The 26,155-nt window shown below is 44.4% G+C and overlaps 1 protein-coding gene across 1 annotated transcript; it reads right to left on the reverse strand.

Moving 5' to 3' along the window:
- Positions 1-11,347: 11,347 nt before the first annotated feature.
- Positions 11,348-24,337, reverse strand: TMEM269 (transmembrane protein 269). The gene is made up of 5 exons (XM_025983723.2): positions 24,297-24,337; positions 19,518-19,615; positions 18,673-18,816; positions 17,895-18,095; positions 11,348-11,484 (listed from the first exon to the last, which is right to left on the reverse strand). The coding sequence occupies exons 1-5, from the start codon at positions 24,335-24,337 to the stop codon at positions 11,348-11,350; spliced, it is 621 nt and encodes a 206-aa protein (XP_025839508.2).
- Between the last annotated feature and the right edge of the window lie 1,818 nt (positions 24,338-26,155).

Raw genomic sequence — 26,155 nt, forward strand, 5'->3', positions numbered from 1 at the left:
ATAAATTATGATTGGTTTTTCTTTTTTTTTTTTTTTTAAGATTCTATTTATTTATTCACGAGAGACACAGAGAGAGAGAGAGAGAGAGAGAGGCAGGCTCCACGCAGGAAGCCCGACGTGGGACTCGATCCCGGATCACCAGGATCATGCCCGGGGCTGAAAGGCAGCGCTAAACTGCTGAGCCACCGGGGCTGCCCAGTTTTTCTTTTTAATGAAACAGATTTAAAAATATCACATGTGGTAAAAAAAAAAAAAATTATTTCATGAAGCTTTTGTTTATATGTACTTACGAAAGCATGGGTTGTGGAAAAAAAAAAAAAAAGAAAAGTTCAAGATATGAGGGATGCCTGAACAAGACAGGACTGGGTCATCTTACTCACAGTTTAGGGGGACAGAAGTTTTATCTTCTGCCTTAGGGAAGGGCTCCAGAGGCCTTTATGTCCGTAACTGGAATAGCATTGAATGCTAAGGCTCTTGCAAGCAAAATCAGTGAAAATGAGGAGCACCTGCTTTCTGCTTCCCTACCTGGAACTCCCTACCCCTGATGTGATCTAGTCCCAGTTTCTCAGAGGTAAGAGATGTTTTTGGAGCTCTGCATCAAAAAATTCATGTTGAGAACAATGACATCAGGAAGTCAGGATGCCTGAGTTTGACTCTTGGGTCCACCACTTAACTAACTGTATGAACACTGGGCAACTTTAAATCTCCCTAAGTCACCTCCGGCTCAGGTCATGGTCCCAGGGTCCTGGGATTGAGTCCTGGGTTGGGCTCCCTGCATGGAGCCTGCTTCTCCCTCTGCTTGTGTCTCTGCCTCTCTGTGTCTTTCATGAATAAATAAATAACATCTTAAAAAAAAAATCTCCCTAAGTCCGTGAGTCTCAGACATTTTAGACTTCTTGATACTCTAAAACTGGAGGACCCCAAAGAGCTTTTGTTTTTGTTATTTATGTTAACCTGTAGTTGATTTTTATTATTTTAAATAAATAAATATTTTGGAACATTTTTTGTGAAAAATTAAAAAAATATTTTTAAATTTAAATTCAATTAGTTAACATGTAATCTATTATTGATTTCAGAGGTAGAGGTCAATGATTCATCATACTTACATAACACCCAGTGGTTATTACATCACATGCCCTCCTTAATGTCTGTCACCCAATTACCCCATCTCCCCACCCCCCTCAGTGACCTTCAGCTTGTTTCCTATGATTAAGAGTCTCTTATGGTTTGTCTCCTTCTCTGATTTTGTCTTGTTTTATTTTTCCCTCCTTTCGCTTATGGTCCTCTGTTTTGTTTCCTAAATTCCACATGAGTGAGATCATATAATTGTCTTTCTATGATTGACTTATTTCACTTAGCATAATACCCTCTAGTTCCATCTGTGTCATCGCAAATGGCAATATTGCATTTTTGATGGCTGAATAGTATTCCATTGTGTATGTATATCACATCTTCTATCCATTCACTGTCAATGGACATCTGGGATCTTTCCATAGTTTGGTTATTATGGACATTGCTGCTATAAAACATTGGGGTGCAGATGCCCCTTCAGATCACTGCATGTGTATCTCTGGCGTAAATACCCAGTAGTGCAATTGCTGGGTCATAGGGTGGCTCTATTTTCAACTTTTTGAGGAACCTCCATACTGTTTCCCAGAGTGGCTGCATCAATTTGCACTCCCACCAACAATGTAAGAGAGTTCCCCTTTCTCTACATCCTCACCAACATCTGTCATTTCCTGACTTGTTAATTTTAGCCATTCTGACTGGTGTAAGGTGGTATCTCATCATTGTTTCAACTTGTATTTCCCCGATGCCAAGTGATGTTGAACATTTTTTCATGTGTCTGTTGGCCATTTGGATGTCTTCTTTGAAGAAATATCTGTTCATGTCTTCTGCCCATTTCTTGGTTGGGTTATTTGTTTTTTTAGTGTTGAGTTTGATAAGTTCTTTATGGATTTTGGATACTAACCCTTTATCTGATGTGTCATTTGTAAATATTTTCTCCCATTCTGTCAGGTGTTTTTTGGTTTTGTCAACTATTTCCTTTGCTGTGCAAAACCTTTTTATCTTGATAAAGTATTTTCTGAATTAATTCAGTTTTGCTTTTGTTTCTTTTGCCTTTGGAGGTGTGTCTAGCAGGAAATTGCTGCTACTGAGATCACAGAGGTTGCTGCCTCTGTCCTCCTCTAGGATTTTGATTGATTCCTGTCTTACATCAGATCTTTAATCCATTTTGAGTTTACCTTTGTGTATGATGTAAGAAAATGGTCCAGTTTTATTCTTCTGCATGTGACTGACCAGTTTTCCCAACACCATTTGTTGAAGAGACTTTTTATCATCAGATATTCTTTCCTGCTTTGCCAAAGATGAGTTGGCCATAGAGTTGAGGGTCCATTTCTGGGTTCTCTATTCTGTTCCATTGATCTGTGTGTCTGTTTTTGTGCCAGTACCATAATGTCGTGATGATTAAAACTTTGTAGTACAGCTTGAAGTCCGGAATTGTGATGCCTCCAGCTTTGATTTTCTTTTTCAACATTCCTTTGGCTATGTGGGTTCTTTTCTGGTTCCATACAAATTTTGGGATTATTTATTCCAGCTCTGTGAAAAAAGTTGATGGTATTTTGATAGGGTTTGCATGGAATGTATAGATTGCTCTAGGTAGCATAGACCTTTTTAACAATATTTGTTCTTCCAATCCATGAGCTGAACAGTTTTTCCGTTTCTTTGTGTCTTCCTCAATTTCTTTCATGAGTATTCTGGTTTTCTGAATACAGATCCTTTGCCTCTTTGGTACGTTTATTCCGAGGTATCTTAAGGTTTTGGGTGCAATTGTAAATGGGCTTGGCTCCTAATTTCTCTTTCTTCTGTCTCATTGTTAGTTAGAAGTACGACTGATTTCTGTGCATTGATTTTATCTCCTGCCACTTTGCTGAATTCTTGTATGAATTCTGACAATTTTGGGTGTTTCACATAGAGTATCATGTCATCTGCAGAGACTGAGAGTTTGACTTCTTCCTTGCCAATTCAGATGCCTTTTATTTCTTTTTGTTATCTGATTCCTGAGGCTAGGAATTCCAGTACTGTATTAAACAACAGTGATGATAGTGGACATCCCTGTCATGCTCCTGACCTTAGAGGAAAAGCTCTCAGTTTTTCCCCGCTGAGAATGATATTCGCTGTGGGCTTTTCATATATGGCTTTTATGATATTGAGGTATATTCCTTCTATCCCAACACTGTGAAGAGTTTTACTCAAGAAAGGATGCTATACTTGGTCAGATGCTTTTTCTGCATCTATTGAGAGGATCATATGGTTCTTGTCCCTTCCTTTATTAAGGTAATGTATCACATTGATTGATTTGCAGATGTTGAACTACACTTGCAGCCCAGGAATAAATTCCACTTGGTTGTGATGGATAATCCTTTTAATTTACTGTTGGATCCTATTGGCTAGTATTTTGGTGAGAATTTTGGCATTCATGTTCATTAGGGATATTGGTCTGTAATTTTCCTTTTTGGTGGGGTCTTTGGTTTTGGAATCAAGGCAATGCTGGTCTCATAAAAAGAGTTTGGGATTTTCCCTTCCAATTCTATTTTTTGAAACAGTTTCAGAAGAATAGGTATTAATTCTTCTTTAAATGTTTCATAGAATTCCCTTGAGAAGCCATCCGCCCTGGGACTCTTGTTTTTTAGGAGATTTTCGATTACTGCTTCAATTTCCTTGCTGGTTACTGGTCTGTTCAGGTTTTCTTTCTTCCTGTTTCAGTTTTGGTAGCTTATATGTTTCTTAGGAATGAAGAATGCAGCCATTTCTTCCAGATTGCCTAGTATGTTGGCATAAAGTTGCTCATAATATGTTCTTATAATTGTTTGTATTTCTTCGGTGTTGGTTGTCATCTCTCCTCTTTTATTCATGATTTCATTTATTTGGGTCCTTCCTCTTTTCTTTTTGATAAGTCTGGCCAGGGGTTTATTGATCTTATTAATTCTTTCAAAGAACCAACTCTTAGTTTCATTGATCTATTCTGTTCTATTGGTTTCTATTTCATTGATTTTGGCTCTAATCTTTATTAATTCTTTTTTCTTGCTGTTTTTAGGCTTTATTTGCTGTTTTTTTCTCCAGTTCCTTTAGGTGTAACATTACGTTGTGTATTTGAGACCTTTCTTGTTTCTTGAGAAAGACTTGTATTGCTATATACTTCCCTCTTAAGACTGCCCTTGCTGCATCCCAAAGATTTTAAAAGATTGTGTTCTCATTTTAATTTGTGTCCATGAATTTTTAAAATTCTTTTTTTTTAATTTTTTTAATTTTTTATTTATGATAGGCACACAGTGAGAGAGAGAGAGGCAGAGACATAGGCAGAGGGAGAAGCAGGCTCCATGCACTGGGAGCCCAACATGGGATTCGATCCCGGGTCCCCAGGATCGCGCCTGGGCCAAAGGCAGGCGCCAAACCTCTGCGCCACCCAGAGATCCCGAATTTTTAAAATTCTTATTTAATTTCCTCGTTGACCCATTCATTCTTTAGTCGATGGTCTTTAACTTCCATGTGAGTTCTTTTCAAATTTCATCTTGTGTTTGAGTTCAAATCTCAAAGCATTGTGGTGTGAAAATATTTAAGGAATGATCCAGTCTTTTGGTATCTGTTGAGACCCGATTTGTGACCCAGTATGTGATCTGTTCTGGAGAATGTTCCACGTGCACTTGAGAACAATATGTATTCTGTTGCTTTAAGATGGAATGCTCTGAATATATCTGTGAAGTCCATCGGGTCCAGTGTGTCATTCAAAGCCCTTGTTTTCTTGTTGATAAGCTTAGATCATTGCAATGAGTGGAGTGTTAAAGTCCCCTACTATGATTGTATTATTATCAATGTGTTTCTTTAATGTTGTTATTAATTGGTTTGTATAATTGGCTGCTCCCATGTTAGTGGCATAAATATTTATAATTGTTATATCTTCTTGTTGGATAGATCTTTTAATTATGATATAGTATCCTAGCTCATCTCTTATTACAGTCTTTGGTTTAAAATCTAATTTGTGGGATTCCTGGGTGGCTCAGCAGTTTAGCACCTGCCTTTGGCCCAGGGCATGATCCTGGAGTCCCTGTATAGAGTCCTGCATCAGGCTTCCTACACCGAGCCTGTTTCTCCCTCTCCTGTGTCTCTGCCTCTCTCTCTCTCTCTCTCTCTCTCTCTCTCTCTGTGTGTGTGTGTGTGTCTCTCATGAATAAATACATAAAATCTTTTAAAAAATAAATAAATAAAATCTAATTTGTCTGTATAAGGATTGCTACTCCAGCTTTCTTTTGATGTTCATTAGCATGATACTTGGTTTTCCACCCCTCACTTTCAATCTGGAGGTGTCTTTGGGTCTAAAATCAGTCTCTTGCAGACAGTATATTAACAGGTCTTGCCTTTTTTATCCAATCTGATACCCTGTATCTTTTGATTGGAGCATTTAGTCCATTTATATTCAGAGTAACTATTGAAAGATATGAATTTATTGCCATTGTATTACTTGTAAAGTCACTGTTTCTGCATATTGTCTCTGTTCCTTTCTGGTCTGTGTTACTTTTGGGCTCTCTCTTCACTTAAAGGATCTTTTTTAATATTTCTTGCAGGGCTGGTTTAGTGATCACAAATTCTTTTAGTTTCTGTTTGTTCTGGAAGCTTATCACCTCTCTTTATATTTTGAACAACAGCCTTGCTGGATAAAGTATTTTTGGTTGCATATTTTTCTCATTTAGCACCCTGAATATATCATGTCAGTCCTTTCTGACTTGCCAGGTCTCTGTGGATAAGTCTGCTGCCAGTCTAATATTTCTACCCTTGTAGGTTACAGACCTCTTGTCCCAAGTTGCTTTCTGGAGTTTCTCTTTGTCTCTGAGATTTGCAAGCTTCACTATACATATGTTGAGGTGTTGACCTATTTTTATTGATTTTGAGGGAGATTTTCTGTGCCTCCTGGACTTGAATTCCTCAGATTATGGAAGTTCTCAGTTATAATTTCTCCAGTATACCTTCTGCCTCCCTGCCTTCCTCTTCTTTGATCCCAATTATTCTAATATTGTTTTGCTTTATGGATTAACATATCCCTTGAATTCTTCCTTCATGATGCAGTAGTTGTTTACCTTTCTTTTCTCAGCTTCTTTATTCGCCATCATTTTGTCTTCTCTATTACAAAATCTCTCTTCTGCTTCATTTATCCTAGCAGTTAGAGCCTCCATTTTTTATTGCATCTCACTAATAGCCTTCTTGATTTCGACTTGATCAGATTTTAGTTCTTTTATTTATCCAGAAAGGGATTCTTTAGCGTCTTCTATGCTTTTTTTCAAGCCCAGTTAGTATATTTATAATCATTATTCTGAACTCCAGTTTTGACATCTTACTTATATCCATACTGATTAGGACTCTGACAGTCAGTACTGCCTCTTGTTCTCTTTTTTGAGGTGAGTTTTCCCATCTTGTCATTCTTGCAATAAATGGTTGCTTTTCTATTTGTAGAATTGCAGCAATTCTTTTTTTAGATCTCTGGTTGAGTTCACAGGTGTTCAGAATGATTTGATAGCTATCTAGTTGAATTCCTGGGACAAGACAAAGCTAAGGTCTCTTACTCATTGGCCATTTTGGAAAGTTAAAAAAATAATTTTTCAAAATAAAGAATCAAAGACGCCTGGTGGCTCAGTTGGATAAGCATTGACTCCTGATTTTGGCTCAGGCCATTATCTCAGGGTCCTGAGATAAAGCCCCACATAGGGCTCTGCACTGGGAGTGGAGTCTGCTTAAGATTCTCTTTTTCCCTCTCCCTCTGCACCCCCCTCTCTAAAAGAAACTTTTTAAGATTTTTTTATTTATTCATTCATGAGAGACACACACACAGAGAGAGAGAGAGAGAGAGAGAGAGAGAGAGAGAGGCAGAGACATAGGCAGAGGGAGAAGCAGGCTCCATGCAGGGAGCCCGATGTGGGACTTGATCCCGGGACTTGATCCTGGGACTCCAGGATCACCCCCTGGGCCAAAGGCAGGCACCAAACCACTGAGCCACCCAGGGACCCCCAAGAAATAATTTTTTAAAATTTCTATATACCAAGAAATAAATTTTTAAAAACACAAAGAATCATTGAGAAGGGTAGCATTAAAAAAAGAGAGAGAGAGAAGGGTAACATTGTTTTACATTTTTGCAAATCTAACATCCAGCTTACAGGAAAGTAGCTGGTTTTTCATACTTCTGCATTCTGTATTCTCTTATTGTTTTAGTTATACTATATAAAGAAAATCTGGCCTCACACTGATATGTGGTTGAAAAAGAGGGGAGTATTTTAATGATCATTTTAAATGTTCTTCTTTGATACTATACTAAAATTTAGTGGGTGGTCATTTCTTAAAGGTTAAGTTAAAGTTGCAACTTGAAATCTGATACTATATTAACGAACTTTTTATATTCTGTTACATTAAAATCCACTGGTCTTTGACTCTTGCCCTTTGAATGGGTTGTTTATATGTGATCTTGTAACATCATGTGCTGATCATTTAGGAAATACTGCTTCACTGAGTTATGCAGATCTTCCAAATGTTTATAATTTTATTATTTATTGTTAAAAATAAATTTTCACTAATATCTCTCCTGATCTCATCAGAAAAATCTTTGAGTATTCAGAAGCTTTCAAGCTCACGTTAGTAGAGGTAACAAAAGCTTTTTTCTTGGTAACAAAACTTTTTTCATGAGTGACAGTGTCAGCTCCTATTTCAAGAAAACCAAGTCTGAACACCGTAGTTTGCCAGTCATCCTTTGGTATCTCACAAGGAAAGCAGCTAATCAGCTCAAACTCAAAACAGTGCTTTTCCTTGAGACAACCATCATAACTTCAGTATGCAGAAGCTCTTTATGCATGATTTCCACTGTTGCACAGAATGTTAAAAAGATATATACTCAAGAGTCAAAGTCTAATAAAATGAATAATTTTTACTGCTTTATCAAGGACTTCATAAGTGAAACTTTTTAAAAAGATTTTATTATTATTTATTTATTCATGAGAGACAGAGAGACAGAGAGAGAGGAGAGAGAGAGGCAGAGACACAGGCAGAGGAAAAAGCAGGCTCCATGCAGGGAGCCCAACGTGGGACTCAATCCTGGGTCTCCAGGGTCATGCCCTGGGCCAAAGACAGTGCTAAACCACTGAGCTACCCAGGCTGCCCATAAGTGAAACATTTTTTGTCTTGTTTACTGTGAGCATATGACAATGACAAGTACTGCCAGGATCATTTAGTGCCACTGCCTAAATTCACAGAAGGGTGCCAGGAGCTTTACCTACCATTCTTTGCACCATTAGTAAAATGTCAACAGTGATTTTCAATTCCTGTTTTAGGATTTTTAAAAATATGTATTTAGTTACTTGAGAGAGAGAGAGAGAGAGAGAGAGAGAGAGTATGAGCATGTGTCCATCAGTAGGGGAGAGGCAGAGGGAGAGAGGGAATCCTCAATCAGAGTCCCCACTGAGTGTGGAGCCCCATGTGGCCAGATCCCAGAATCCTTAGATCATGACCTAAGTCAAAATCAAAGTTGTGGCAGTTGACGGGATGAGCTCTGGGTGTTATACTATATGTTGGCAAATCAAACTCCAATAAAAAAATATATCAAAAAAATCAAAGTTGGGTGCTTAACCACCTGAGCCACCCATGTGCCCTCTTGTTTTAGCATTATTAAGAAAATAATTTTAACTCTGAAAAGGTCTCAGGAATTTCAGGGGTCCATAGACCACACTTTGAGAACTGCTGACCTTAAGCCTGTAGTCACCTACGTCATTGGGTTGTGTGGAGGATTAAGTGAAAGAGTAAAGTGCAAGAAACAATTCCTGACACATAGAAAGGACTAAATAGATGATAACTATTATTATTACTATTGTTTTAAATGAAGAGATATATAATGGGAAAGGAGGAAATTTAGAGGAAGAGGAAAGATCTAACTTTTATTTAATACCTTTTACATGCCATTCCCTATTCTAGTTATTTTATGTGTAATTGTATTTAATTCACAAAGCAACCCAGATAGGAAGTAAATAATCCATTTTACAGTTAGGGAATGAGTTTAGAGAGATTAAACCTTTCACTCAAGGTCACAGAGTTAAAAAAAAAAAAGGGCATAATCCTCAGTCACTTGACCCTTTTCACTTGGCACAGGTTAGGTAAGAGGGGGCTAGACAGGAAATCTATACCCATTCCCAAATTGAGAAGTAGTAGAACTGCCTTGAATCAAGAACTAACCCCTCTGACTTCGTACATTCATCTGAGAAGTACATTTTTAAAGTCTCAGACTTCCCACCTATTCCTGAGAGCTATTCTACATTAGAACATTTTTATTTTATTTTATTTTATTTTATTTTATTTTATTTTATTTTATTATTTCATTTCATTTCATTTTAGAACATGTTCTATTTTAGCTGTTCTATGTTTTAAGTTTTATTTCTAACTGAGGAAGTAAAGGTCTGCATGGTTAGCATTAGAATCCTAAGTCCTTGGAACCAGTGTAGAAGGGCAGCCTTACTTCCATGTAGTTAGAAGGACACATATCCCTCTGTTAAATGTAGAGACTCTCAACTGAACTAGAACTATCCTTGCATCACTAACCTAAACTTCTGTTTGAGGCAATGAAGTATGAATTATTGTTGTTACAAGCAAAGCACTATTTACATATCCAAATGGATATTTTTCTTTTCAAAGCAGTCCCCCTTTGGGGCCGGGGGGGGGCGGTCTACACATTTCTTTTAATTGGGCTGGTATGGCTCAAAAGCGACATAGAAATCCTCTTTCAGAATTGCATCTTCTTCTTTGAATGTAGTTTCAAGTTTTAGAAGCAGCCAGAATCTTTTGAGGCCAAATCTGATAACTATGTGGCTCCAGAAGAGGACAACATCAGCTAATCTTCAGTAGTAGGTTTCTGGGCAATATCTGGTTGATTCAGAATACAGTAAGTATTTTTTGAGCATCTACTATATCTAAGCACTGCTGGGTGCTGGCTTCTAAGAGCTTATGTGAACACAGTTCTGGAGCCGCACTTCCTAAATATTTTGATGTCGCATCTAAAATGAGGGTACAGTACCAAAGGACATCACATATCTGTATGTGTATATAGGTGCATATATGTAAGATTTTTGCTACGTCATAGTAATCTTGTACATAACCCGCTAGAATGTACAAGGAAGTCAATTCATCTACATTTTTGAGTACCAGGTACTATGGTAAGCAGCAGAAATTTTAAAAATGTCAATTGAAGGAGCCTAAACTCTGGTGGGACACAGACATATTCATTCACCCATGAAAAAAATATAAATGACATAACAGAGATATGGATAGAGAGCAGGGGGGGGGGGAGCAGGAGGGTGCTATCTGTTCCTTTAAAGCCAGATTGTAGCCATGTGATTCACTGGATTGTTATTTTTAAAAATCTAACTTTAGGCTTAATGTATATCTACCAAATACATTGTTCTGCAAACTTCAAGAAATTAGATAAAAAGTTCTCTGGCTCCATAGTTGAGGAAGCAGCCAGACTAGCCAACAATCCTTTGGTATACCGTCTGGGGGTGCAAGGTCCAGAGGCAGTGCTGGGGGGTCACTGCCTTCAGCAGGCCTAAATTCCTTGTGCAGGGCAACTTTGAGGCTCCATGCAATACTCCTTATTTGTATTAAATCTGGATTTTAGAATACGAAGTGGCATTTGAATGTCTAGCGCGTAGTAGTTTATAGTTTAGGAAAAAACCAAATGGAAGCCAGGTGGTGCCCTCAAGCTGCCAGTGTGTCTAATCTTCTAACAGAAGGAAAAGGCAGATGCTTTGACTGTTAAAATATGGAACTTTAAATTATGAAATCCTATGCACATTTACAGGGTGCAACGCGATTGTCCTGTGGGTAGCTCTGCTCCACAGAGCCAGTCTGCAAGCTTAAGAAACACTTCAGTCAGCCCCACCCTCTGCTGGACTGATAGCAACCAGACAGGCCAAGGTGGAGACAGGCCCATTCTAAAGGTTTCCCTCCTTTTTCCAAGGGACTGACCTTAGCACACAAGGGCACCCAGGGCTGGAACTCAAACTCGGTCCAACTTCAGCTTGGGAAAAAAATTCCTGTTCTATATGATATAAACGACTATTGTCCCCAGGGGCCTCTGAACCCTGAGTAAAGAGGAGGAAGTGAAGGCTGATGACCCTGTCGTGGGTTGCTCTGGCTCAAGGTAGCACGTATGTAGCACACAGGCGACATAGGGACAAGGAAAGATTTAGTGAGGATGAAGCCCAGCATGGCCCGCAGTGCTGGCACAGACCCGGCAGAGGCCCATGGCAGCGGGCAAAGCTGCTTAGCTTCTTGGGCACTGTAGCCTGAGACACGCTGCTTTCCCCCACAGAGCATCTGGAAAGAAGATGTAGGACAGTGACCACAGCAAGCAGTAAAAAGCAGTTAGGGAGAACGGGGACAAAAGCAGCATGAAGATACCTAGAAGAAGAAAAAAGGTAAACACTTCATTTTTACGAAGCCCTCTTTTGAGTATTTTCCATCCTCTTCTCCTCCATCCCCGTCCCCCCATCCTTCCGTTTGTACTTGCGGTGCCTGAGAGACAGAGCCAAGGAGACGGGAGCCCTGCGCATAAGAGGTAGCGTCTGTCCATAACTAGACAATTGCAGTCTAATGCAAGCCCAGGTTCCGTTTTGTCAAATTTAGATCAGAAATCAGTCCTAGCTGAGAATAAAATTGAGTTGCCCAGACCCCTTGTTGGAAATACATATATTGTTACTGTGTGATAAGTGAGCTGGAATGGAGGGCAGTGCGACTGTTGTCCTGGACAGTCCGAAGGGCTACTCAGATGGACTCCTTTGGCACACTGGGAGGGTCAAAATGGTTCTGCTGGGTCCCTGCTATTGTTATTCCTCCCAATTGTAGAGATTTGTTTGTCGTAGTATTTCTTGATACTGTCAAAAAAATTATCTGAAAATGGTTTTATTTTGTGAAGTGAATAATACTTTGTAATTTATGATAGTAGTAAATGGAAGGAAAAGCATTAAATGTATTAAATTCTTCTATCAAATATATATATATATATATATATATATATATTTCTAATTGTGTCCGTTTAACATGTGACAATGGTCAATGCAATGTTACATGTATGCAGAAGAGCACAGCAGTCCTGAGACAGCTCTCCTTTGAGAGGCCTGCTTCTGCTTACCAGCTTGGCCCTTGGTTGGAGTCCTGGGACACAGCTAGTGAACAGTTCCTTATGCCAATACAGAACTTTCCCTCATGGGCAAGAGTGGCTCCCTGTGCTTAGACTGTGCTGAGATTGATTCCCTCCTGTGCAAATCTAGAATTTTGGTACCGCTAGGCTGGAGGGGCTGATGTGGCCAGCCCCCTATAAAAGCCTTGGGCACCGAGGATCTACAGAGCTTCCAGGTAGACAAGACTTCATGAGTATTGTCACAGTTCTGTGCCGGGTGACCCCACAGGGAGGACACTTGGTTTGTTTCTTTTTTTTTTTTTTTTCAGATAAATTGTGAAATTTCTTTATATTTCACCATTTAAAAGTCAGAACATAACAAATTTCACTTTCTGGAAATACATGAAATGCACTTAATACAAGGAAATCGGTTTCTTGGTACCACCAGAGAAATGGACACACACTCATCCATTCCCTCAAATGAAGGCTTTGTCAAATTTCCCTCCAAACTTAGACCTCTCGATTCAGGAAAGACTGAGTTAACTTTTTTTTTTTTTTTTAATTTATGATAGGCACACAGTGAGAGAGAGAGAGAGAGAGAGAGAGAGGCAGAGACACAGGCAGAGGGAGAAGCAGGCTCCATGCACCGGGAGCCCGACGTGGGATTCAATCCCGTGTCTCCAGGATCGTGCCCTGGGCCAAAGACAGGCACTAAACCGCTGCGCCACCCAGGGATCCTCTGAGTTAACTTTTTCCAGAAATTACAGTGAAGACGTAGAATCAGGTGCCTGCACCTGATTCCCTCCAGATTTTGCTTTGCTGCTTTGTGTCCTCTTGTTATAATAAGTCTTTTTTTTTATTTTTATTATTATTTATTTATGATAGTCACAGAGAGAGAGAGAGAGAGGCAGAGACATAGGCAGAGGGAGAAGCAGGCTCCATGCACCGGGAGCCCGATGTGGGATTCGATCCCGGGTCTCCAGGATCATGCCCTGGGCCAAAGGCAGGCGCCGAACCGCTGCGCCACCCAGGGATCCTTGTTATAATAAGTCTTAGCCATGAGTATGACTACATGTATCACAAGTTTTCCCCTAGAGAATCACTGAGCTGGGGGTGGTGGTCTTGTGGGACCCCCAACACATCTGAATCTCGGATTCACCACTCAAATGCCAAGGGGCACCAGTACATGTGAGATTAACTTCTCTGCACTGGACATCCAGCTAGGTATGTCACAAAGATTGTTCCATTAACGCTTCACGATGATCCCGCGATTCAGAATCAAGTCTGTCTTTCAGATGAGGAGACAGAGGGAATGTAACCTGCACAAGGTCTTGATTCAAACCCATGTCTCCCTGACCTGTAGAAAGCAGATACTTAGCCTCAGGGAGCTCCAAAGGGGGTGGGAGAGTACAGAGCAAGGGCATTTCTGTGGGGATGACCACCAGGCATTCCTAAGAGCAACCAGAACACTTGATCTAGCAGAAGACTACTTCTAAGGGTAAGAAGCAGTTACAGAGGGCAGTCCGGGTGGCCCAGAGGTTTAGCACGGCCTTCAGCCCGGGGCCTGATCTTGGATACCGGGGATCGAGTCCCTCGTCAGGCTCCCTGCGTGGAGCCTGCTTCTCCCTCTGCCTGTGTCTCTGCCTCTCTCTCTCTCTCTCTCTCTCTCTGTGTGTGTGTGTGTGTGTCTCTCATGAATAAATAAATAAAATCTTTGAAAAAAAAAAAGGAAGCAGTTACAGAGATGGATCGGAGCTTTAGAATACTTAATATTTAAGAATGGTCATTGATCTGTGGAGGCAGCAAGACAATATTTTAAATCAGAGTTGTCCTGGAAAATCTGTGACATAAGGTCTCACAGGCCAGCTTCTCAGAAGCTCTGTGGGGGAGATGGGACCTCAGTCTAAAAAGGTGATTGGTGGGGCATCTGGCGGGCTCAGTCGGTGGAGCATGAGACTCTTGACCTCAGGGACGTGAGTTTGAGCCTCATGTTGAGTGTAGAGATTACTTAAAAATAAAATCTTAAAAAAATAAAATGATATAGGAGCACCTGGCTGGGTGGCTCATTCGGTTAAGCACCTGACTCTTGATTTTGGCACAGGTCATGATCTCAGGGTCATGAGATCAAGCCCTGCACTAGGCTCCATGCTGGGGGTTGAGTCTGCTTAAGATTCTCTCCCTCTCTCTTGGCCCCTCTGCCACTCTCTCCCTCCAAATAAATAAATAAATTAGTTAATTAATTAAAAAGATGACTGGCTGCACTCCAGGTAAGAGGAATATTAACAGTGGCCATTTTGAAACCTATCCAGTAGGGCTCTGGTATTAAATGGTGTCAAAATCTGTGAGGTGCACTTCCCCCCCTTTACCCACCGCCAAGACCATCTGAGGAAGGTTGAGGCCAAGTGTATGGTTTCTTTTGAGAAGGAGGGATCAGTGGTACCTACATGAGCCAAGAACACTGTGGAACACAGTGCTGCTCTGAGATAGGAGGGCAGGTGGAGGGAGGAAAGGGGCTAGAAATATCCATTTACAGGACACATCTGTGCCAGAGGGTTGATATACATTACCTCATTTAATCTCAAGAATCCTGAGGTAGGGATTATTGGCTTCATTTTATAGATGGAGAAAACTGAGCTCAAGACAATGGTAATTAGCTCACGTTCATGGAATTAATATGCGCTGGCATTAGAATTTGAACTCAGCTCTGTGTAGCTGCAAACCCAGACGCTTCTTTTTTTGTTTTGTTTTTTAAAGATTCATTTTCTTTTTTAAGACTTTATTTATTTGAGAGAGAGAGAACAGGGGCAGGGGGAGAGGGAGAAGCAGGTTCCCTGCTGAGCCAAGACCTCCCCTCAACGTGGGGCTTGAGCCCAGGATCCTGGGATCATTACTGAGCCGAAGGCAGACGCTTAACCGAGGAGCCACCAGTGCCACCACCCAGACGCTCCTCAACATGGCTCTGCCTCTGTTGCTGAGCCCGGGTGATGTTAGGGTGTAGAGCTCAGGTGGGGGGTGTCCGTACTGATGCCATAGAGCAAGGGTGTGAACCTCAAGGGGAAGCTCAGGATGGAACCAAGGGCCCTGTGAGCCAGACTGGACCCACAGGGAGTAAGGGAAGAAGCTGAGCGTCCCCTAGATGTTTGTCTTGTCCCCATGAGCACATATCAAAAGAAGAAATCCTGGGACACCTGGGTGGCTCAGCAGTTGGGCATCTACCTTCAGCCGTCGTGATCCCACATCGGGCTTCCTGCATGGAGCCTGCTTCTCCCTCTGCCTGTGTCTCTGCTTGTCTCTCTGTGTCTGTCATGAACAAATAAATAAAATCTAGGGATCCCTGTGTGGCGCAGTGGTTTAGCGCCTGCCTTTGGCCCGGGGCGCGATCCTGGAGACTCGGGATCGAGTCCCACGTCGGGCTCCCAGTGCATGGAGCCTGCTTCTCCCTCTGCCTGTGTCTCTGCCTCTCTCTCTCTCTGTGACTATCATAAATAAATAAATAAATAAATAAATAAATAAATAAATAAACAAACAAACAAATAAATAAATAAATAAAATCTGAAGAAAGGAAGAAGAAGAGGAAATAATAATAATAATAATAATAATCATCATCATCATCATCATCCTGGCATTCCTTTAAGGAACCCTAAATCAGGGAGAATGTTGCAGAGGCATCTTCCAGCGACCCCGTGTGGCCGGGACTTCAGGGCTCCCTTAGTACCGGTTCTGCTCCCAAGGTATATCTGAAATCCAGTCATCTGTTTGGCGTTGGCCACCACCTCCGACTCGACAGCAGCTGGGCTTTCCTCCCCGCCCGCCAACCCCCCCCCCCCGCCCCCCGATTCTGCCTCCCGCCACCTAACCTCTATGTTAGGGTCAAAGCGCCACCTCAAGCTGCCCTCAGACACCCTTCCCGCTCGGTCAGGGTCAGTCCCCAGACCTGCCGCCTCAGGCCTCGGCTTCTATCCCTGGCACCTCTCAGCAACTTCCTGCCACGCGGCTGCACCGAGGCATCCAGCACCTTCCAGCCCAGGGCCTTCACAAAATAGCATTTTCTCTTCGGAACCACCTAGCCAGCCATCTCACAGCCTTCTTCTTCTTCTTCTTCTTTCTTCTTCTTCTTCTTCTTCTTCTTCTTCTTCTTCTTCTTCTTCTTCTTCTTCTTCTTCTTTCTTCTTCTTCTTTCTTCTTCTTCTTCTTCTTCTTCTTCTTCTTCTTCTTCTTCTTCTTCTTTCTTCTTCTTCTTTCTTCTTCTTCTTTCTTCTTCTTTTCTTCTTCTTTTCTTCTCCTTCTTCTTCTTCTTCTTCTTCTTCTTCTTCTTCTTCTTCTTCTTCTTCTTTCTTCTTCTTCTTCTTCTTCTTCTTCTTCTTCTTCTTCTTCTTCTTCTTCTTCTTTTTTTTTTCCTTTTCCCAGCTCTGCTGAGCTATCAGGGCCATATAACCCTGTATTAGTCCAAGGTGCAGCGCATAAGGATGGGGTGTTTGTGCAGACTGTGACATGATCGGTCCGGGAGGTCTGGTTAGCCTCTGCCACCACACAGTCACACGTCACACGTTTTCTGAGTAAAGGACAGGCAGGGCCAGGTAGGGAGAGGCAGGTAGGGTGCTACGCGATCAGACTCCCAGAACTCCCAGAAATGCTGAGGAATAACCCAGACCACCCCGCCCCAGGCATCAGAGGTGGGGTCTCCCTAGGGCAGTCACTTGTGGCCAGCCAAGCATAACCAGACTCTAGAAGCCAGAGAAAGCCACTACAGATGCTGTCGGCAGCCCTTATTCAAACCAAGTCATTGGGAGAATGAGAAGGCCACAGCTTCCCAGTCAGTGGGACTGTCCGTGAAGAGAGGCTCATTGACGGCCTGTCGGGACCCTGTCACCCCCAAGAGCTTCCTTTCCATGGCCTTGCTCAGTAAAACCCTTCCTCTTTACCCACTCTTCTTTGCCAGATCCATCCTTCGACTCCTGAGACAAGAACCTCGCTGTCCTGCTTCATGTTCTTGTGTTGAGAACTTTTAAGCTCTCCTCTCCCAGCTACTTGTACATACACGCCCCAGTGTGGTAATAACTGTGCTCACCATGCTGGCCCTTCTGTCCCCAGAACTTACTTCTACCTGGAACTTTGTACCTTTTGACCCCCTTCACCCAGGTTCCATGCAAACGTCACCTTCTGACGCATACTTTCCACCATTCAGGCCATTTCTGTCTAACTAGGTCCCCTCCGACACCCTCTCAGAGCACCCCGTGCTTCCACAACACGTCAGGACTGCGCATTTCTAGTTATTTCCACCATTATCTGGTTGGCAGCCATCCCCGCCCCCCCCACCCTGCCCAGGACCGTAAATCCCAGGGTGGGATGTGTTGTCCAGTCTACCGAGTGGGTTCCCAGCCCCGCAGTATGGTAGGTGTCCCCCACTGAACTCGGTAACACCCCACCAATACTTACTGAGCATCTACTATGTGCTTGGCCCAATCCTGGGTCTGGGGATCATGGCATGAATAAAAGGGAGCTCTCTCTGGGGGCAGGTTTCATGTGTATGGACAAGACACACGTAAAGAGAGGCCAGATGATGACGACAGACCCCGGGAGCTACTCAGGGCAGGGGAAGGCCACTCGAGATCTCTGGGGCGAGCCTTAGGCAATGAGCAGCAGCAATAATAGGCGACCACTGGTGACATCTGGCAGCAGCATTGTCACTCACCTCCCAGATAAATCAATTTTTTCCAGTTCTCAGACTCCAGGATTTCATCATGCGGGTAGTAGCTCTGGTCCATCATGAAGAGAATCATAAGCGAGGCCATGCAAGAGAGAATGAACGTGTTGCCTTTGGTCAGAAGGGAGGTGGAGGCCAGGACACAGGAAGCATAGCGGCAGGGGAGGCCCTTATAGGTGAGCTGAGCACCTGCCAGGGAGAGAAGAGGTGGGGGTTAGCAGCTCCCCCAGCAAGCCCTTCTGTCGTGGTGTCTTCCCTGCCCCACGTTCCACGTGTCCCCCCTCACGGGGCCACGGCAGGCTATGAAGCATTTAGCGATTCATGGAGGTGCTGTGCGGGTTCTGCGCTTGCCCACTGCAGTAAGGAGGCTGCCGGGACCGGGCATGGGTGCTGGCCCCAAGGACTGCTCCTTAGTGGGGTCCCAGGAGGCCAGCTGGCCTGCACCTGCCCTTGCACGCATCTGACCTTGGTCCTGACCTTGCCAGAGCTCCGTTTCTCCCCCTCTTGTGGGACACTAGAGGGTGACCTCTAGTTCTAGGCTCTGGGAGTCTATGGGCAACACCTGAAGGTCACACAGTGAGAGAAAGGCACGGCCAGTCGGAGAGCCTCGGGGCCCTGGCCGCCCCCTACCTGGGCCCTGCCAATGCGGCCTGCGGTGGGCCTGGGGCACCAGGGAAGGAAGGAGGAGGCACCCCCAAAGGAGCAGAGCTGTTCACGGCCCCCCTCCCTGGCTCCCGACCCTCAGCTAGAGTTGGGGTTCACTCACCAGTTGAGTAAAAGCACAGGCGGAAAGTAGCAGCTAGCACATAGATGATGGCCAGGAACCCGTTCAGGGGCCCGTCCACACCCAGGAGCAGGGCTGAGGCCAGGCCGAAGGTGGTGAAGACAGCGAAGTCATTCAGCTCGACTCCTGCTTAAGGAGGCCAAGGTTAGAACTTAGCCCATCCTCCTCGTACCTTAGTCCCCTCTGGTGGGGGCGCTGCAGTGGAGCCCAGAGGGCTGAGGTCCCAGAGAGCAGCAGCTGCTTCCCCCCACCCCCGGGGGGGTCAAGGACAGGGGCTCCTCCTCGCTCACACTGACCCAGCAGCCTCAGACAAGTCCTCCCTCCTCCCGGGTCTTAGGTTCCCATCCTTGAACATCCAGGATTGGACCACAACTGGATGTAAACTGACAAGCTGTGGAACCCTTTCCTCAAGCAAAATCTTACACGGAAATATTTTCTTGTATTTTAAACCAGCTGCTCTGCTGGGGGGATTTTTCTTTTCCCCACTGCTCACCACCACCACCACCACCACCACCACCACCATCACCATCACCCTACCATCACCACCACTCCCAATCCCCGGATCGGCCCTGACAGGGAGGCAGGGCAGATGAGGAAACTGCAGGCCAGGGCAAGGATGGCTCAAGGTAGCAAGTGAGCCAGCAGACGGAGGAGCTAGCCCTAGGCCATGGGGCTCCCAAAGTGCTCCTGGGCTGCTGCTGCTGTCCTCAGCGGGATGTGAACAGAAGCCGTGACTGATGAAGGCCTGCTGGTGTTAGAGGGTGGAGGGGTGACCTGAGATGAGGGCTCCTGGGGTCAGAGATTAGAAGTCTGAGGCCTGGACTCACCTGACTTGCAGCAGAGGCTGAGGTGTCTGGTTATCGCCCCAACGGCCGTGTCTAACAGGAAGCTGATCAGAAGCATCCAGGAGGCACAGTGGCATCTCCTAGAGTGTAGGGCAGCAGGCCCAAGCAGGACAGCTCCTTCATGGGCTCCAGCAGACAACTACTCCACGTACCCCCAGTACACCAACACACTTCCTGTACCTCCACCCTGCATGTTCCTCACACTCCTGTTCTTTCTGGAACACGCTGCTTTATACAACGCACACACCTGCACACACTCCTGCCATACTTTCAACCCACAGTCTTAACGGGGTGCCTGAGGCCTCTAGATAATCAGTAAGGTCCCCTCCAACTCTAAGTCCCAGGCATATTTGAGGGCACGGGGTCCTATGTTCTAGGCCAGCCTCTGCAACCATCTCACTGTGAATTCTTAGATAAGTCACCCCCCACATCTCTAGGCCTCTCTTCCTCCATCTGTAAAATGAGGGGTTTGTGCCAAATGATTTAACAGATATAGGCCTGTTTAGATTATCTATTTCTCCTAGCATAAGTTTTGGTAACTTATGACTTTTAGAGAACTGGTCCATTTCATTTCGGTTATCTTATAGAGTTGTTCGTAATATTACTTTGTGATACTTTTAATGTCCGTGGGATCAGTAGTGATGGCTCCTCTTTCATTTCTGATATTGGTACTCTGTGTCTTCTCTGCTTTTCTTTATTTTTCTTGGTTAGCCTGCCTAGAGGCTTATCAATTTTATTGATCTTTCCAAAGAATCAGCTTTTGGGGGGTGCCTGGGTGGCTCAGTCAGTTAAGCATCTGTCTTTGGCTCAGGTCATGATCCCAGGGTCCTTGGATCGAGTCCTGCATTGGGGTCCCTGCTCAGCGGGGTGTCTGTTTCTCCCTCTCTCCCTGGTCATTCCCTGCCCCCCACCACTCCCACGCAAATAAATAAATAAAATCTTTAAAAAAGAAGAATCAGGGATCCCTGGGTGGCACAGCGGTTTGGTGCCTGCCTTTGGCCCAGGGCGCAATCCTGGAGACCCGGGATCGAGTCCCACATCGGGCTCCCGGTGCATGGAGCCTGCTTCTCCCTCTGCCTGTGTCTCTGCCTCTCTCTCTCTCTCTCTGTGTGACTACCATAAATAAAAAATAAAAAATAAAAATAAATAAAAAAAATAAAAAGAAGAATCAGCTTTTGGTTTCATTGTTCTTCTCTACTGATTTTTTATTTTCAATTTTATTGATGGATGCTCTCATTTTTACCATTTCTTCTCTTCTGCTCACTTTGGATTTAATTTCTTATTTTTTCTCCTAGTTTACTAAGGTGGAAGGCTTACTTATCGATTTTATATCCCCCTTCTTTTCAGTTCTTCTAAGACTTCATTTTTTTATTTTTGGAGAAGTTTTAGGTTTACAACAAAATTGAAAGGAAGCTACAGAAATTTCCCATATTCCCCCTGCCCCACATATACATAGCCTCCCACATTAGCAATATCACTCACCAGAACAGTACATTCAGGTTCTCGGTAGACACTAAGAATGAACGTGCACTGACACATAGTCACCCAAAGTCCATAGATTACCTCGGGGTTCACTCTTGATGTTGTACATTCTGTGGTTTTGGAACTATGTATGATGACATGTATCCATCATTATGGTAACTGCAGGGCATTTCCACTGTCCTAAAAATCCTCTATACCTATTCATTTCCCCCCACCTGACCCTGGCAACCTCTGATCTTTTTATAATCTTCATAGTTCTGCGTTTCCAGAACATCATATTATTGTAGTCATATACTATGGAGCATTTTCAGATTGGCTTCTTTCATTTGGTGATATGAGCTAAATTCTCACATTACTCATGGTCTTTTCATGGCCCAATATAGCTCATTTCTTTTTAGCACTGAGTAACACACCATTGTTAGGAAATACCACAGTTTATTCATCTGTTTATTTACTAGAAGATGTCTTGATGCCTGCAGATTTTGGTAACTGTAAACAAAACATCATAAACATCCAACTGCAGGTTTTTGTGTGGACATAGCTTTTAATTAATTTGGATAGATACCAAACAATGTGATTGCTGGATGATATAGTAAGAGTATGTGTAGTTTTGTAATAAACTGTCAGACTGTCTTCCAAAGTGGCTGAATCATGGTGCACTCCCACCAGCAATGATGAGGCCTGTTGCTCCACAAACTTGCCAGCATTTGGTGTTATCAGTGTTCTGGACAACTGGTTTGGCTGATGGGTGTGTAGTGGTATCTCACTGTTAGTTTTTTTTCTCACTGTTATTTAAATTTGCATCTTCCTGATAGCATGTGATGTGGAGCATCTTTTCACGTGCTTATTTGCCATTTGTAGATCTCCGTTAGTTGGTGAGGTGTCTGTTAAGGTCCTTGGCCCATTTTCTAATTGAGTTGTTTGTTTTCTTGTGGATGAGTTTTAAGCTTTGTCTATTTTATTTTAGTTTAGTTTAGTTTTTAGATTTTATTTATTTATTCATGAGAGACACAGAGAGAAAGAGGCAGAGACACAGGCAGAGGGAGAAGCAGGCTCCACACAGGGAGCCCGATGTGGAACTCGATCCCTGGACTCCAGAATCATGCCCTGGGCGCTAAACCCAGGCGCTAAACCGCTGAGCCACCCAAGGGTCCCTACCTTTGTCTATTTTAGATTTTAGCCCTTTTCAGATGTACTTTTTGCAAATACTTTCTCCCAGCTTGCCGCTTATCTTCTAATTCTCCTGAGCTTGTCTTTCACAGAGTAGATTTCTCTTTCAATATGTGCATTCAATGCTATATTATTCCCCCTCTAACTACTGCTTTGCTGCATCTCAGAAATTTTAATGTTATACTTTCATTTTCTTTTAGTTCAAGACACTTTTCTTCTTTTTTAGAAAAATTATTTATTTATTCATGAGAGACACCAGAGAGAGGCAGAGACACAGGCAGAGGTAGGAGCAGGCTCCCTGTGGGGAGCCCGATGCAGGACTTGATGCAGGACTCGATCTGAGGACCCCGAGATCACAACCTGAGCCAAAGGCAGACGCTCAACCACTGAGCCACCCAGGTGCCCCTACGTTTTCTTCTTTAATCCATGTATTATTTAAAATTGTGTTGTTTAACCTCCACATATTTGGGGATTTTCTAGTTATCTTTCTGTTATTGATTTTTACTTTAATTTCATGTGGTCCAAGGGCATACTTCATATGATTTCTATTGTTTTAAATTCGTTAGGGTAGGTCTTATAGACTGGATGTGTGAAGAAAGTGTATTCTGCTGTTCCTGGATAAAATATTCTATAAACATCAGTTAGATCCAGTTGATTGATGGCGCTATTTGGATCGACTATCTCCTCCCTGATTTTCTGCCAACTGGATCTGCCAATTTCTGATAGAGGGGTGACGAAATATCCAACTGTGGTAGTGGACTTGTCAAGTTCTCCTTGTGGTTCTATCCATTTTCGTCTTACATATTTTGACGCTCTAACTGACATCCAACAGCACTTTCAGACCCTACATTTGAGGAGTCCACCTCAAATGCACCTGCTGCAGTCTAGCACATGCTCCTGGACCCCCCTGAAAGCAGCCCCTGCAGTCTCAGGCCTAGGCTGCCATTCCTAAGTCTACATCCCAATCACAGTGCTTGTATGGCCAAGCAGAAGCAGAAAGCCTGACCCCAGACTTCAGGTGTCACCAAACAGCCTCAGCAGTACTTCCTTTAGATCCATACCTATGTGTCTAATAGGAACCAGGCCCACCATTGTGGCCATAAAAACTACACTCGTGGAAGATTAGACTCAACTGAGAAGACAGAGATTTTCTCCTGCAAGTATGCTCTACTTTATAAGACCCCACAAATCCAGATGTAGAGAATCATAAACTTTTCAAACTGGAAGGAAACTCAAAATACCAGCAGGTAAAATCATCTTATTTTTATGGGTAAGAAACGGATCCAGAGATATCACGGGCTGATGGTCATAGAGAATCAAACTGTTAGGATATCGGCATTATAAAGGATTTCTCTTTAAAGAACTGATTTGGCAAGGCCTTGAAACATGATTCAATTTATAGAAATATAATTTGCTTACAAAATATAATTTGCTTTGCTTTTTAGGGGCCCATATACATGTCTCAGATTTTCCACAAGATTGCTAATTGTAAATATTCCCCAGCTCACATGTTCTCATTGAAGAATCAAAAATTTGGAATGAAAAAAAAAATTGGAATGGTAAGGCACGCCTGGGTGGCTCAGTCTTTGGCTCAGGTCACAATCCCGGGGTCCTGGGATCAAGCCCCACATCAGGCTCCCTGCTCAGCAGGGAATCTGCCTCTCCCTCTCCATTTGCCCCTCCTCCTGCTTTTGTTCTCTTGCTGTCTCTCTTTCTCTTTTAAAAAAATAAATCTTTTTAAAAAATTTTGGAGTGGGTAGCCTGCCTATCTGAGGATGATGTAAGGGCCACCAGAACAGAATCTCTTGATTTCTCTCACAAAGACCATTCTAGACCTCCATAGCTAGAAGGAACTAGAGAGATCACAGTGCAAACTCGTTTTAGAGATGGAGAAAGCAAGGCTCAGGGATGTGACCTGCCAAAGTCACACATCAGGTTGGTGGCAGGACCGAGGCTAGGATCTTGGCCCCTTGACTCCCAACCTGCGACACTTCCTCCTGCCCCTGGCTGATCCTGTGCCTCAGTGCCTGGCTCTCTAGGCTCCCCACTCATGCTGCCAGGCCGTTGGCTCCAGCTCTTGGCCAGGAGCTGGCTGGGCCCCAGACCTACTTGCAGAAGCTGCAGAAGATGGAGAAGAGCCCCAGGACCATGTTGGCCAGGGACAAGGCATTGGTAACATCCTTCCAGGAGAATTCGTTCATCTGGGGATGGCTCTGGTTGTTGGTCAGGAAGAAACTGGTGCACGGATCTGGGGCTCAGGGGAGAGGAGGGAGGGGTTCCCAAGGTCAAAGAGTCCCAGAAGAGGCTCCCAGGGACCAGGCAGTTCCCGCTCGCTGGACCTCATCCCAGAACCACAGCCTCCCAACACTGTTTCACAGACTGGGGTGAGACCAGGAGGCCAAGACAAAGGTGCTGAGGATGCGTGTCTTGGGGAAGCGCAACAGCAAAGCAAGTGAGCCTGCACAACCAGTTTCCACTGCCTCTGACCCTACCCCTCGTACCCCCCGCTGATCGCACAGACCTCCCTCCCGTCCAGGTGGTGACTCTCCCGGTACCCCCGTGGCCCAGGGGCAAGACGTATGGGCCCTTACTCCCATCTGAGAGGTGAGCCTTTTGTCATAGGTGAGCCCCTTACAAAAAAATTATAAAGCTATTTTTAATACTTTATAATTTATCCCTATGGGGTGAACCCCAGAGGAATAAGAAAGAACCCTGGGAAGGGGTAACCCCCTCACTCCCAGGAGTGGCCCAGGGGGTGAGAGGCCCCCTGAGGGGTAGAAAGAACAAAGAGACCAGCTGTGGAGTCAGGCTCCTTTGTCCAGCCCTCCGGACATGGCTGCCGCGAGGTGCCCAAGGCCCTGGTGCTGACAGGCCCCGACCTGAACAGCAGGCCCAGCTCCAACAGGGGAAGAGGGGAGAAACAAGACAGGAGCATGGACGGCACCGAAAGTTCACATGGTGCCTTCCACGAAGTTCTCTCTCCTGATCCTGATCCTGACGCCCTCAGGAGCTGGTATTATCATTATTTTACGAATGAAAAAACAGGTTCAGAGAAATGAGGTATCGGCTTAAAGTCACGTGCTAGGTGAGTAGAAGGCGATCCTGCCTGCCAGATTCTGATTCTCGTGCTTCCTCTGCTGGGGGCACAGCTCTGGGCAGGGGGAGGTTTGTGGGGTAGGAGGCCAAGGAGGAGCTCAGTGGGCCAGGCCGTGGGGCAGCTACGGCCTCCCCAGGGGAGCAGCCCTGCCCATTCTCACAGCCCCCCTGGCTCTGTGTGTCCTCTAAGACCCAACACACCCTCCCTACAAATAAACTGCTTGTGGCGTGAAGCCCCTTTTGGAGAAAGAGCCCCAGCACCTTCTGGAACAGGGAAGCCCCCTGGTCACTGTAAGCACGCTGCCCGCGAACAGTAATCCTGCCCCTGAGTAAGATACACATGGTCCAAGGTGTTTCCACAGCCTCCTCCTCATTTCATCCTCACTCATTTTAAAGGGGAGTAAACTGAGCCTCTGCCTCGGCTCAGCCCCTGCGTCTAGCCCCAGGCCCCTCTGGTCTGGGCAAGAGTTAAGACAGTTTAGGGTCCTTTCCCATAAACCCTGCCACCAAGCTGTCAGAGGCTGAGAGGCCCTGAGCTTGGAGATTGGAACTGGGGCTTTATGAGAGGCCAGTGTCATTCACCAAGGCCATCCAGCTTCCTGAGACGTCTCACATCAGGGCCCCTCTAAACGTCAGACAGGAAGAGTCCTGGCTGAGCGATCTGGGTGGGGAGGGGAGCCAAGGGCTGGCTGCGTACCCCCTGCCCAGGAGCCCCCCGTCCCAGGCCCTCCTGGGCCTCAGGGCTGACCTCAGCAAGACCTAACACCTCCGTGTCCAGCCCAGCCCACCCCTGCCTGGAGAGCAGCAGGTCAGCATCTCTACCCCTCGGGGGCGTCAGCAGGTGCCTGGGGCATTTCATTCTGCACTACTTC

The sequence above is a fragment of the Vulpes vulpes genome, chromosome 10 (assembly GCF_048418805.1).
Source record: "Vulpes vulpes isolate BD-2025 chromosome 10, VulVul3, whole genome shotgun sequence".
NCBI classification, from domain to species: Eukaryota; Metazoa; Chordata; class Mammalia; order Carnivora; family Canidae; genus Vulpes; species Vulpes vulpes.